The 14,790-nt window shown below is 44.1% G+C and overlaps 1 protein-coding gene across 1 annotated transcript in view; it reads right to left on the reverse strand.

Annotated features, from left to right (window-relative positions):
* Window positions 1-14,790, reverse strand: part of LOC137367180 (dynein axonemal heavy chain 8-like) — a 2,531,605-nt gene that overhangs the window by 875,626 nt on the left and 1,641,189 nt on the right. The window contains exon 130 of the mRNA XM_068028616.1: window positions 961-1,070. Coding sequence (XP_067884717.1) covers window positions 961-1,070 — 110 coding nt within the window. The remainder of the gene's footprint in view (window positions 1-960; window positions 1,071-14,790) is intronic.

The raw sequence follows: 14,790 nt of genomic DNA on the forward strand, positions 1-14,790 counted from the left end.
GTCCGCTGCTGGGAACTGTGATGGGCTGACAAAATTCAGCCCATGGTAGGCACAGCACTCTCCTTCCCTCAGAAGCACCAAAAATCCAATGTAAAGGTGGAAGAGACTCAACACTCTGATCCGTGACATCTCTGTCATCTAATCTCTCCCCCCTCTGTCCTATCACAGTCCTTCCTTCTTGCTCTTCCCCCCCACCCCACCCCACCCCATTTCACTTGCTCAAAGGCTTTTACATTTCTAACTTTTGCCAGTTCTCATGAAGGGTCACAGAACTGAAACATTAACTCTGTTTCTTTCTACACAGTTGCTGCCAAACCTGCTGATTATTACTGGCACTTTCTGTTCTCATTTCAGAGTTCCAGCATCTGCAGTATTTTGTTCCCATTTTCCTGTGGTTTGCTTATGAGGCGTAAGCACTGTAAAGCACTAAAAAACACCCTCAAATTTAAAATCATCATCCTCATCTTCAAATTATCACTCTTGATCTCTCTCTCTGCAACTTCCAATCTCCTAAATCCTCTATACTCCAGTCCTCTGATTCTGGCTTTTCTTTTGCCTACAAAACTTCAAACATATTACAATGGCTGTGAAGCACTTTGAGATATCCTGAAGTTGCTGAAGGCATATATAAATGCAATGTCTTTCTCTTTGTTCAACCCTTTGCCCCATCATTGGTGGCAGTATGTTCCTGCAGACTAGAATTCTTAACCTAAACTCCTTCACCCATCTTCTAAAGCTTCTCAAGACTTCAGCCACCCACCTAATCTCTCCCTCTGTAGTTTGGCATATGTTCCCAGATCTATTCCTCTTGTGAAATGCTTGATAAGCTTTTTTACATAAAAAATGTAAGGTGTTGTTTATTCTTTTGTGAGGTATGTGTCTGATACATTTCATTCATTCATCTTGAAAACAACCTCAGTGCAATTTTAAAAAAGTAACCATTTACAACAACACCAGTACCTTTGTCCACTGCCAGAGCTTTCTGCCCGTCACAACAAGTTTTATTATCATGCTGCTGACTGCAGGAATGAAGTGTCTGGAAGATTGAAAGTATCCATTTCCAATAATTCCTAGCAAAAATAGGAAAAAAAAATCACTCTTGTTATTTGCATTAATAATTAGGTTTGACAATATGAAGCCATCAACTTTGATTTTCTTATTTAACCCAATAGGACAATGCCATACACTGAGTAAATCAGATAATTCAGGATAGTGGAAAATAACGACTACAAAATTCAACATAATCCAACTGATTTAGGGCAAATACATACTTTGGTATTTTGTTCTCACCATGGAATAGGAGATTCTCTGACAGGAGGTGCCATTAAAAGAAATCAGTGACAATCAGACAACCATAAATCTCCTGTTTGCTCTTTGAGAGATGTTGGATAGGATATTCGGCTGCTCTTGATCTATTCCTGAGAATGCACGTCAATTACTGCTTGGTACATTAACCTTCCTTGCTGCATTGCTGGCATCACTACTATTAATTTCTTACTAGCATTTTCACCCCCTTATTCTGCCATATCTTTGTACTCCTTCTGAATAAGATATATTCATAGGCGATCTTTCCAGGTGAATTTACAGATGACAATTATAAAATGCACAAAAAGAACAGAAATAAATCAATTGCTCCAACAGCCTGCCCCATTCTAACAATCTATATATACCAGCAACCCTCCAACCCCTTGCAGTCAATTCACACAACACACAGAGTGGCACAGTGGCCCAGTGGTTAGCACTGCAGCCTCACAGCTCTAGCGACCTGGGTTCGGTTCTGGGTACTGCCTGTGTGGAGTTTGCAAGCTCTCCCTGCGACTGCATGAGTTTCTGCTGGGTGCTCTGGTTTCCTCTCACAGCCAAAGACTTGCAGGTTGATAAGTAAATTGCCCCTAGTGTAGATAGCTGGTAGGAGAATTGTGGGGATGTGGTAGGGAATGTAGGATTAATGGGTGGTTGATGGTTGGCACAGAATCAGTGGGCCAAAGGGCCTGTTTCAGTGCTGTATCACTCGATGACACACTGGCAACTTACATTACACTTGGTCAAATGCTGCCTTGATGTCAAGAGCAGCCACTTGCCCCTCATCTCCTGAGTTCATGTTTGAACCAAGGGTTGTAATGAGGTCAGAAGCTGAGTGTCTGTGGCAGAACCCAAACTGAACATCACTGAGCTGGTTAGTGCTAAGCAGGTGCTGCTTGATAGCACTGTCAGAGAAAGTTTAAGGCACAGAAAGAGGTCACTTGGCCTATCATGTCAGTGCCAGCCGAAAAACATTCCACCCATTCTAATCCCACCTTCCAGCATTTGGTCTGTAGCCCTGCAAATTACAACACTTGAGGTGCATATCCAGACTCCTTCTGAATGAGTTGAGGGTTTTTGTCTCAACTACCCTTTCAGGCAGTGAGTTCCAGACCCCACCACCCTCTGGGTGAAAAAACTTTTCCTCATCGCCCCTCTAATCTTTCTACCAATCACTTTAAATCTATGCCCCCGAGTCACTGACCTCTCTGCTACGGTAAATAGGGTCTTCACCTCCACTCTCTCCAGGCTCCACAAAATTTTGTACATTTCAATCAGATCTCCCCTCAGCCTTCTCTGTTCCAAGGAGAACAACACCAGCCTATCCAATTTTTCCTCATAGCTGCATTTTTCCAGTCCTGGCAATATCCTCGTAAATCTCCTCTGTACCCTCTCAAGTTCAATTACACCCTTTCTGTAATGTGACCAGAACTGCACACAGTACTCAAGTTGTAGCCTAACCAATGATTTATACAGTTCCAGAATAACCTCCATGCTCTTATATTCTATACCTCGGCTAATAAAGGATTCCATATGCCTTCTTAACCACCTTATCGAACTGTCCTGCAATCTTCAGGGATCTGTGGACATTCACTCCAAGGTCCCTCACTTCCTCTACACGTCTCAGTATTTTCCCATTAATTGTGTACTCCTTTGCCTTGTTTGACCTCCCCAAATGCATCACCTCACACTTCGCCAGGTTGAATTCCATTTGCCACTTTACTGCCCATCTGACCAGACCATCAATATCTTCCTGCAGCTTACAGCTATCCTCCTTGCTCTCTACCACATGGCCAATTTTTGTGTCATCTGCAAACTTCTTGATCATGCCCCCTACATTTACGTCCAAATTGTTAATATATACCACAAAAGGCAGGGGACCTGGTACTGAGCCCTGCGAAACGTCACTGGAAACAGCCCTCCAGTTGCTAAAACACCCATCAATCATTATCCTTTGATTCCTGCCACTGAGCCAATTTTGCATCCACCTTTCTGCATTTCTGGAACAGAGGCCCAACCAGTCCCCATCCACCACCACCCTCCTCTGCCTGGCTGAACTTGTTATCACATTGACCAACTTCTCCTTCAACTCCACACACTTCCTTCAAGTAAAAGGTGTCGCTATGGGTACCCGCATGGGTCCTAGTTATGCCTGTCTTTTTGTGGGATATGTCGAGCATTCTTTGTTCCAGTCCTACTCAGGCCCCCTCCCCCAACTCTTTTTCCAGTACATTGATGACTGTATCGGTGCCGTTTCCTGCTCCCGCCCCGAACTGGAAAACTTTATCAACTTTGCTTCCAATTTCCACCCTTCTCTCACCTTTACATGGTCCATCTCTGACACTTCCCTTCCCTTCCTCGGCTTCTCTGTCTCCATCTCTGGGGATAGGTTGTCGACTAATATCCATTATAAGCCCACCGACTCCCACAGCTACCTCGACTACACTTCTTCACACCCTACCTCCTGTAAGGACTCCATTCCATTCTCTCAGTTTCTCCGTCTTCGACGCATCTGCTCTGATGATGCTACCTTCCATGATGGTGCTTCTGGTATGACCTCCTTTTTCCTCAACTGAGGATTCCCCCCCACTGTTGTTGAAAGGGCCCTCAACCGTGTCCGGCCCATTTCCCGTACCTCAGCCCTCAACCCTTCCCCTCCCTCCCAGAACCGTGATAGGGTTCCCCTTGTCCTCACTTTCCACCCCATGAGCCTCCATATCCAAAGGATCATCCTCCCCCATTTCCGCCACCTCCAGCGTGATGCCACGACCAAACACATCTTCCCTTCCCTTTCCCTGTCAGCATTCCGAAGGGATCGTTCCCGCCGCGACACCCTGGCCCACTCCTACATTACCCCCACCACCTCGTCCTCATCCCATGGCACCTTCCCCTGCAATCGCAGGAGGTGTAATACCTGCCCGTTTACCTCGTCTCTCCTCACTATTCCAGGCCCCAAACACTCCTTTCAGGTGAAACAGCGATTTACTTGTACTTCTTTCAATGTAGTATACTGTATTCGCTGCTCACAATGTGGTCTCCTCTACATTGGGGAGACCAAGCGCAGACTGGGTGACTGTTTTGCGGAACACCTCCGCTCGATCCGCAAGCAGGACCCTGAGCTTCCGGTTGCTTGCCATTTCAACACTCCCCCCTGCTCTCACGCTCACATCTCTGTCCTGGGATTGCTGCAGTGTTCCAGTGAACATCAACGCAAGCTCGAGGAACAGCATCTCATCTACCGATTAGGCACACTACAGCCTGCCGGACTGAACATTGAGTTCAATAATTTCAGAGCATGACAGCCCCCCATTTTGCTTTCATTTTTAGTTGTTTTTTCTTTTTTCTTCTTTTTTCCTTTTTTACATTTTTTACAACCTTTTTTTTGCATTTATTTCATTTCATCTTAGTTTGTTCAGTTTGCTTACCCACTGTTTTTTTTCATGTTTGCACTTGCTGCTGTTCAATATTCAGCCCGTTTTCACCTATTCTGTACTAATACTTTGTCTTTCAACATACCATTAACATATTATTTGCCTTTGCTCCATGACTTTTTGGTCAGCTATGTGGCCTTGTCCAATCTGCTCTCCTTTATTATCTCTTGCCCCACCCCCACCTCACTTGCTTATAACCTGTGACATTTTTAATATTTGTAGGTTCCGAAGAAGGGTCACTGACCCGAAATGTTAACTCTGCTTCTCTTTCCACAGATGCTGCCAGACCTGCTGAGTGGTTCCAGCATTTCTTGTCAGGATTGTCAGAGGATACAGCAGGATATAGATTGGTTGGAGACTTGGTCGGTGAAATGGCAGATGGAGTTTAATCCGGACAAATGTGAGGTAATGCATTTTGGAAGGTCTAATGCAGGTGGGAGGTATACAGTAAATGGCAGAACCCTTAGAAGTATTGGCAGGCAGAGAGATCTGGGCGTACAGGTCCACAGGTCACTGAAAGTGGCAACGCAGGTGGATAAGGTAGCCAAGATGGCATACGGCATGCTTGCCTTCATCGGTCGGGGCATCGAGTATAAAAATTGGCAAGTCATGTTGCAGCTGTACAGAACCTTAGTAAGGCCGCACTTAGAATATTGCGTGCAATTCTGGTCGCCACACTACCAGAATGACGTGGAGGCTTTGGAGCGGGTACAGAGGAGGTTTACCAGGATGTTGCCTGGTCTGGAGGGCATTAGCTATGAGGAGAGGTTGGATAAATTTGGATTGTTTTCACTGGAACGATGGAGCTGGAGGGGCGACATGATAGAGGTTTACAAAGTTATGAGCGGCATGGACAGAGTGGTTAGTCAGAAGCTTTTTCCCAGGGTGGAAGTGTCAGTTACTCGGGGACATAGGTTTAAGGTGCGAGGGCCAAAGTTTAGAGGGGATATGCGAGGCAAGTTTTTTACACAGAGGGTGGTGAGTGCCTGGAACTTGTTGCCAGGGGAGGTGGTGGAAGCAGATACGATAGTGACGTTTAAGAGACATCTTGACAAATATATGAATAGGAAGGGAATAGAGGGATATGGGCCCTGGAAGTGCAGAAGGTGTTAGTTTCGGCAGGCATCAAGATCAGCGCAGGCTTGGAGGGCCGAATGGCCTGTTCCTGTGCTGTACTGTTCTTTGTTCTTTTTTGTTTGTTCTTGTTTTTATTTCAGATTTCCAGCATCCGCAGTATTTTGCTTTTATATTATGTTGTTATAACGCACATGGGTTGTTAAAAACACAACTGGTTCCACAAATGTCCTTTAGGGAAGGAAACCTGCTGTCCTTGGCTGGACTGGCCTACATGTGACTACAGACATTTAGCAATGTGGTTGACTCTTATATGCCCAATGAAATGGTCTAACAAGCCACTCAGTTGCTGCAATGCGTCTTGTAAATGGTACAAGCCATTCAATTGCAACAAACTGCAACAAAGTCGACAAGGAATTAAAACGGACGGCATCGAACTAGGCACCGGAAATGGCAAACTCAGTCCTGCAGGTCCTCCTTACTAACATCTGGGGCTAAGTTTGGAGAGTTGTCCCACAGACTAGTCAAGGAACAGCCTGACATAGTCATACTTACAGAGACATACGTTATAGACAATGTCCCAGATACCGCCATGACCATCCAATTTGGACAGGACTTACCCGGCAGTGGTGGCGAATAGAGGGAGGGAGTCGCCCTGGGAGTCCTCAACATTGATTCTGGACCCCATGAAGTTTAACGGCATCGGGTCAAACATGGGCAAGGAAACCTCCTGCTGATTACCAACTACTACCACCCCCCACCCAGCTGATGAGTCAGTACTCCTCCATGTTGAACACCACTTGGAGGAAACATTGAGGGTGGCAAGAGAGCAGAATGTACTCTGGGTGTGGATCTTCAATGTCCATCACGAAGAGTGGCTCAGTAGCACCTCTACTGGCCGAGTCCTAAAGGAGAAAACTGCTCGACTAGTTCTGCGGCAGGTGGAGAGGGAACCAACAAGAGGGCAAAATATACTTGACTTCATCCTCACCAATCTGACTGCTGCAGATGCATCTGTCCATGACAGTATTGGTAGGAGTGACCACTGCATAGTCCTTGTGGAGACAAAGTCCCATCTTCACATTGAGGATACTCTCCATCATGTTGTGTGGCACTAAAATGTGCTAAATGGGATAGATTTTGAAAAGAACTAGCAACGCAAAACTAGGCACGCATGAGGTGCTGTGGGCCATCAGCATCAGCCAAATTGTATTCAACAACTATCTGTAATTTCATAGCCCGGCATATCCCCCACTCTACCATTACCATCAAGCTGGAGGATCAGCCCTGGTTCAATGAAAAGTGCAGGAGGGCATGCCAGGAGCAAAACCAGGCATACCTCAAAATGAGGTGTCAAAGTAAAATAGGGGGCTGTCATGCTCTGAAATTATTGAACTCAATATTCAGTTCAGCCCCCCATTTTACTTTCATTTTTAGTTATTTTTTCTTTTTTTCTTTTTTACATTTTTACAATCTTTTGTTTTTCATTTATTTCATTTCATCTTAGTTTGTTCAGTTTGCTTACCCACTGTTTTTTTCATGTTTGCACTTGCTGCTGTTCCATATTCAGTGTATTAATACCCTATTTGTACTAATGCTTTGTCTTTCAACACACCATTAACATATTGTTTGCCTTTGCTCCATGACCTTTTGGTCAGCTATGTGGCCTTGTCCAATCTGCACCTTCTCCTTTGTTATCTCTTGCCCCACCCCATCCTCACTTGCTTATAACCTGTGACATTTCTAATATTTGTCAGTTCCGAAGAAGGGTCACTGACCCGAAACGTTAACTCTGCTTCTCTTTCCACAGATGCTGCCAGACCTGCTGAGTGGTTCCAGCATTTCTTGTTTTTATTTCAGATTTCCAGCATCCGCGGTATTTTGCTTTTATTTCAGAAGTGGGGGTGTTCGCTGATGATTACACAATGTTCAGCACCATTCGCAACTCCTCAGATGCTGAAGCAGTCGGTGTAGAAATGCTGCAAGACTTGGACAATATCCAGGCTTGGGCTGATAAGTGGCAAGTAACTTTCGTGCCACACAAGTGCCAGGCAATGAGCATCTCCAACAAGAGAGAATCTAACCATCTCCCCTTGACATTCAATGGCATTACCATCGCTGAATCCCCCACTATCAACATCCTGCGGGTTACTATTGACCAGAAATTGAACTAGAGTAGCCATATAGTTGTTGTGGCTACAAGAGCAGGTCAGAGGTTTAGAATTCTGTGGCGACTAACTCATCTCATGACTCCCAAAGCCTTTCCACCATCTGCAAGACACAAGTCAGGTGTGTGATGCAATACTCTTCACTTGTCTGGATGGGTGCAGTTCCAACAACACTCAAGAAGCTCGACACCATTCAGAACAAAGCAGCCTGCTTGATTGGCACCATCAACAAACACTCACCCCTCCACCACCGACGCACAGTGGCAGCAGTGTGCATCATCTGCAAAATGCACTGCAGCAACTCACCAAGTCTGCTTCAACAGCACCTTCCAAACCCATGACCTCTACCACATAGAAGGACAAGGGCAGCAGATGCATGGGAACACCAACACCTGCAAGTTCCCCTCCAAGTCACACACCATCCTGACTTGGAACTATGTCGCCGTTCCTTCACTGCTGCCTGGTCAAAATCCTGGGACTCCCTTCCTAACAGCACTGTGGGTGTACCTACCCAACATGGACTTCAGCGGTTCAAGAAAGCGCCCCTCTACCACCTTCTCAAGGGCAATTAGGGGTGGGCATTAAATGCTGGCCCAGCCAGCGACCCCCACATCCCATGAATGAAAAAAAAAATGATGGAACGATAGCCCTTTCTCATGGAAATAAAAGCTTTTGGCTTGTCCCCTAGTTTTAGAGTTAAGAATCAATTGAGGTACCATTAAACTAATAGGTTTATTCTATCAGCTACCACTAGTGGGAAAGATATAGAGGAGCAAATTTGCAGGCAAATTACAGAGTTGCAAAATAGAATAGTGATAATGGGAGACATTAATTATCCAAATATAGACTGGGACAGAGTTTCTGAAGTTTATTCTGGAGAATTTTCTTAATCAGTATCTTTCCAGCCCAACGAGGAAAAAGCCATTGCTGGAGCTGGTTCCAGGGAATGAGGAAGGTCATGTGTATCAATTGTCAGTAGGGGAACATTTAGGGGAACAGTGATCACAATATCATAAGGTTTAGGTTCGCTATGGAAAAGGACAAGGAGTAAACTATAGGAGGGCCAATTTCAGTGGGATGGGAACAGATGTTCCCCAGATAAATTGGAATCAAAGATGCAGGCAAATTTTTAAAGGAACAATGGGCTGCATTTAAAGAAAAGGTGATTGAGATAAAGTCAAGGTATATTCCCAAATGGAAAAGGTAGGGCAGGCAAAGTTGGAGCTCCCTGGATAGACAGTAAGATGAAGCAGAAAAACAGTGTGCACAGCAGATGTTCGGTTGATAATTCAAATGAGTACCAGGTTGAATATAGAAAGTTCAGAGGGAAAGTGAAAAAGAAAATGAGAGAAACAAAGAAAGAGTATGAGAAGATACTGGCAGCGAGCATAAAAGGGAATTCAAAAGTCTTCTGTATGCATATCTATAGTGAAAGAGTGGCAAGAGGAGGGACCAAAAAGGGATCTACACAAGGAGGCAGAGGGTATAGCTCAGGACTAAATGGGTATGTTGCAACTGCGTTTACCCAGGAAGGAGATGCTACCAAAGTCACAGTAAAAGAGGAGGTCGTAGAGATATTGAATGGACTAAAAATTGAAAAAGAGGAGGTATTGGAAAGGCTGGCTGTACTAAAATTTGGTAAGTCACCAGGACAAGATGGAGTGCACCAGAAAATGCTGAGGGAAGTAAGGATGGAAATTGGGCAGGCACTAGCCATAATCTTCCAATCTCCTCTAGATACGGAGGTAATGCCAAACGGCTGGAGAACTGAAACTGCTACACCCAAAAGGCATTTGATTAAATACCACATAATAGGTCTGCCAGCAATGTTAAAGCCCATGGAATAAAAGGGACAGGGGCAGCATGAATACAAAGTTGGCTGAGTGACAGGAAGCAGAGTAGTGGTGAATGGTTGTTTTTCGGCTGGAGGAAGGTATGCAGTAGGGTTCCCCAGAGGTCGGCACTAGGTTAGTAAAGCAGATGGGATCTCAGGCTTTACAAACAGAGGCATTGAGTAAAAAAAAAGGGAAGTTATGCTGAACTTTTATATACCTTGGTTAGGCCCCAAATGGAGCATTGCGTCCAGTTCTGGTCATCACACTTTCGGGAGGATGTGAGTGTCCTTGAGAGGTGCAGAGGAGATTTACCAGATTGATTCCAGGGATTGGGAATTTTAGTTACAAGGTTAGGTTGGAAAAACTGGGTTGGTTCTCCTTAGAACAAAGGAGATTGAGGGGAGATTTAATAGAAATGTGTAAGATTATGACAGGCATAGATAAGTTAGACAAAGAAAAACTGTTCCCATTAACTATTGGTACAAGGACTAGGGGACACAGATTGAAGGTTTTGAGCAAGAGATGCAGGAGCAATATAGGAAGAATCTTTTTACACAGTGGGTGGTAATGACCTGGAACTTGTTGCCCACTAGGGTGGTGGAAGCAGAGACAATCAATGACTCCAAAAGGAAATTGGATGACGACTTGAAGGAAATAGACATGCAGGGCTACAGGGACCAAGTGGGGGAGTGGGATTGAGTGAATAGCTCTGTGGAGAGTGGCATGGACTCGATGGGCCAAATGACCTCCTTCCGTGATGGAAACTCTATGGTTCTATGACATAGACTGATGGAATAGGCAACACATGGCAGATGAGATTTAATGCAGAGAAGTGAGAAGTGATACGCTTTGGTTGGAGGAACAAGGAGCGGCAATAATAAATAAAGGATACAATTCTAAAGCAGGTGCAGGAACAGAGAGACCTGGGGGTATATGTATAATAAACATTGAAGGTGTCACAGCAGGTTGTCCAAGTGGGTAAACAGGGATGTTAGGTTTCATAAACAGAGATATAGAATACAAAAGCAAGGAGGATATGATGAACCTTTATAAAACACAGTTTCAGCCTCAACTTTTTTTTATTCTTTCATGGGATGTCAGTGTCACTGGCAAGACCAGCAGTAGTTGTCCGTCCCTAATTGGCCTTGAGAAGATGATAGCGAGTCGCCTTCTTGAGCTGCTGCAGTTCAACTAGTGTAGGTACACCCACAGTGCTGTTAGGAAGTCCAGCTGTTTGATCCAGCAACAGTGAAAGAATGGTAAACCAGATCCAAGTCAGGGTGCTGTGTGACTTGGAGAGGAATTTTGAAGAAGGATCACTGACCTGAAACGTTAACTCTGCTTCTCTCTCCACAGATGCTGCCAGACCTGCTGAGTTATTCCAGCACTTTCTGTTTTTATTTCAGATTTCCAGCATCTGCAGTATTTTGTTTTTATGTTTATGGTGGGGACTCAGTGATGGCAATGCTGTTGGATGTCAAGGGGAGATGGTTAGATTCTCTTTTGTTGGAGATGGTGTTAAAAGAGTTTCCATCTTTTGTTAAAACTTAAGGATCAATATTTTTAAAAACTGAAAAGGATTTCATGGATGCTGGTATCTTGAAGAAGCTGAACTTTGGGTGTTTTCTTAAAAGGAAGGTCAACAGAAGGTTGACCAGTAAACAAGTTTTACTGGAAAGCATTTGGTTTCAAGTTAACTCAGCAGGGGGTTGTGTTTTGATCTGAACAGCGATTTGCTTATTGACAAGTCAGGATTTATGGATGTCATAGGACTTGCCTCTGGAAAGGTTTTTTGTTTCATTTTGAACTGTTAAAAGGCTAGTGGGTGCTTGGCTAAAAACAGGCAGTTGGAGCTTGATTATTGACCTGCCAGGAGAACAGAAGATCCATCCAGCCCATCTTTCTCTCTTGAAAAGCAAATCCTGTGTGAAGTGTGTGTACTGTTGCCTCCTGTATTTGTAGAAATTAGTGTTTGCAGAAACCTTGCATCTTTGAAAGAATTTTCCATCAAATGTGTGAGAACTGAAACCTTTGTTGCTGCACACCTGATGTAAGACCTATGTGAAGCCTTCTGTCGCTGCATATCTTGAAAGCCTATGCAGATGTTCATCAACATCGCCTGGAAAGAGCTGTTCTAGGAAGATTCCTAGTGGCAGCCACCTATTCGCCTTTGGGACACCTCACCAAAACAAAGGACTTCCATATCCTCTCCAGTCTAAGTTATTTTTTATTTCTTCTATTTCTTTGTAACAGCTGTAAACAAAAATCCCTTTATTCCTGCAGGTAATCAGTTGTGTATGTGTGCCTGTGCATGAGGGTTCGGCTAAAATAAGGGGCTTTAATGTTTCCATTTGTGCGTATGTTTTACTTCATTATTGGTTAAGACTTCGTTTATAATAAATGGATAATTTAGTTGTTGGTTAAAGAAACCTGGTTGGTGTGCTTTATTCTGCGGAAAAATAGAGATTGACTGTTTAGGTAAGTGGAAAAATTTAAAATATATGTTGTGACCTGTGGAAAAGTGGGACTGAATTAACAGTGCACTCCCCCCGCCTCAGTTGTAACAATGGTCATTGCCTGACATTTGTGTGGCACAAATGTTACTTGCCACTTATCAGCCCAAGGCTGAATGTTGTCCAGGTTTTGCTGCATGTGGGCACAGACTGCTTCAGTATCTGTGGAGTTGCAAATGGTACTGAACACCCTGCAATCATCAGTGAACATCTCCACTTCTGAGCTTATGATGGCCTCAACTAGAGTACTGTGTCCAATTCTGGGCACCGCACTTTAGGAAGGATGTGACGGCATTAGAGAGGGCTACAGAAAAGATTTATAAGAATGGTTCAAAGGGTAAGCAACTTCGGTTACGTGCACAGATTGGAGAAGGTCGGGCTGCTCTTCTTAAAAAAATGAAGGTTGAGACTGGTCTAGACAGATTAGATAGAGAGCAACTGTTCCCATTGGCAGAAGGGTTGAGAACCAGAGGACACACATTTAAGGTGATTGGCAAATAAGCAATGGTGACATGAGGGAAAACATTTTTAAGTTACAAGTGGTTAGGATCTGGATGCACTGTCTAAGAGTGTGATGGAGGCTGATTCAATTGTGGCTTTCAAAAGGGAATCGGATATGCACTGGAAAAGAAAAAAATGTGCAGCGCTATGAAGAAAGGGCGGGGAGTAGTGCTTGCTGAATTGCTTTTGCTGACAGCCGGCATGGACACAAAGGGCTGAATGGTCTTCTTCTGTGCTGTAGCCATTCATTGATTCAATGATGACTTACAAGCATGATGCCCTGTACACAATGGAAGCTGACCACTGCTGTAAATCCCAGGGCTTTCTCATTCTGTTGATATCGGCTGGGAAGGCAATGCACTGATTGACACCGGTTGTAACCTGATTAGTGCAGCTGTGCACTACAGATAATGTCCCCTGCAGAAACCTGGAAGGAGCCAGAGGTGAAAAAGCTTTTGCCAGAGCTGACTTTGAGGCACTGGCAAAGCATGGCCTACTGGTCCAACAGGTCCTGCTTCAGGATGCTGTGAAGACCGAAACAACCTGATTGGTGAACTGCAGCTTCCTTATGCACTGCTCCTCACTGATAATCAGGAAAATTGTTTATAGATATTTTGAACATTGTATGGTCTTCTACAAGCAAAACCCTCTCACCTAATATGCTCTAATAGACCCAGCTACTGCTCAGACCAGTTGTTGAGGTAGCTGCTAACTGTGATTGATCTTCCTCTAATGACTTCTCCATCCAGAATAAACAAGCAAAAAAATGGCATCCATTATAAGTTGAAAAGTTTTAGTCAGGTTAAGGAAAGGAAACAATTCAAAAAGAAGTGATCTCCTAGATCTAAAATGTCCTGACAATGCAGTAATCAGAAAAGCACGAAGGTCCTACTTTGGTGTCAGACCCGAGTCATCATTCGATTAATGACCTCAGTCTTCAATGAACTTCCCATGAGGGAGTTTGGGGTTCTTTTTACATTGCATGATTTTACTCTCAATTGGAATTAAAGGAGATCAAAATAATGCAAAGATTAAAATGGGTGGTGAACTCACATCAGTCAGTTTTTCACGCCGGGTGCTCCGGTTTCCTCCCACAGCCAAATACTTGCAGGTTGATAGGTAAATTGGCCATTATAAATTGCCCCTAGTGTCGGCAGGTGGTCGGAGAATGGTGGGGATGTGGTAAGGAATATGGGATTAATGTAGGATTGGAATAAATGGGTGGTTGTTGGTCAGCACAGACTTGGTGGACCGAAGGGCCTGTTTCAGTGCTGTATATCTAAATAAATAAATAAATGTTAAGTGAACATTGTCCTATTTGTCAGCGTACTGCTGTTGTTGCTTCATACTCAACTGGGAATGAAAAACTGATGTTTGCTGCAGTATACAGAATATAATTCTCATTGCGGTACCTAAAGATTATTAGGTAATTCAGTTCAGCTCAATTCCTCTGCCAAGAAAAAATCCTTAAGCACTTCCATTTCATCATGCAATTGTTTGTTTTAAAGATTACAAGGCTTTCATCTGTTGATCCCTTTGTCCCAAGGCACTTCATAGAGGCATAATCAGACAAAAATAAATACTAAGCCAAAGAAGGAGATATTTTGAAGAGTAACCAACAATCTTGGTCAAAGAGATCAGTTTTAAGCAGAGTTTTAAAGGATGTGAGAGGAGGTGAAGACAAAGGGGCAAAGGGATGGAATTTCAGAGCTTTGGGCCTAAATGGTTGATGGCATGGCCATAAATGGCTGGTAAAAGGGAGAGGATGCACGAGGACAGAGTCAGAGAAATGGACAATTCAGAAGCGCTTGTCAAGAGGAAGAAGGCGGCTTATGTTAGGATGTGACGTGAAGGCTCAGTTAGGGCGCTTGAGAGTTACAAGCTAGCCAGGAAGGATCTAAAGGGAGGGCTAAGAAGAGCAAGGAGAGGACACGAGAAGTCATTGGCGGATAGGATCAAAGAAAAC

This window comes from Heterodontus francisci, chromosome 3 (genome assembly GCF_036365525.1).
Source record: "Heterodontus francisci isolate sHetFra1 chromosome 3, sHetFra1.hap1, whole genome shotgun sequence".
NCBI lineage: Eukaryota > Metazoa > Chordata > Chondrichthyes > Heterodontiformes > Heterodontidae > Heterodontus > Heterodontus francisci.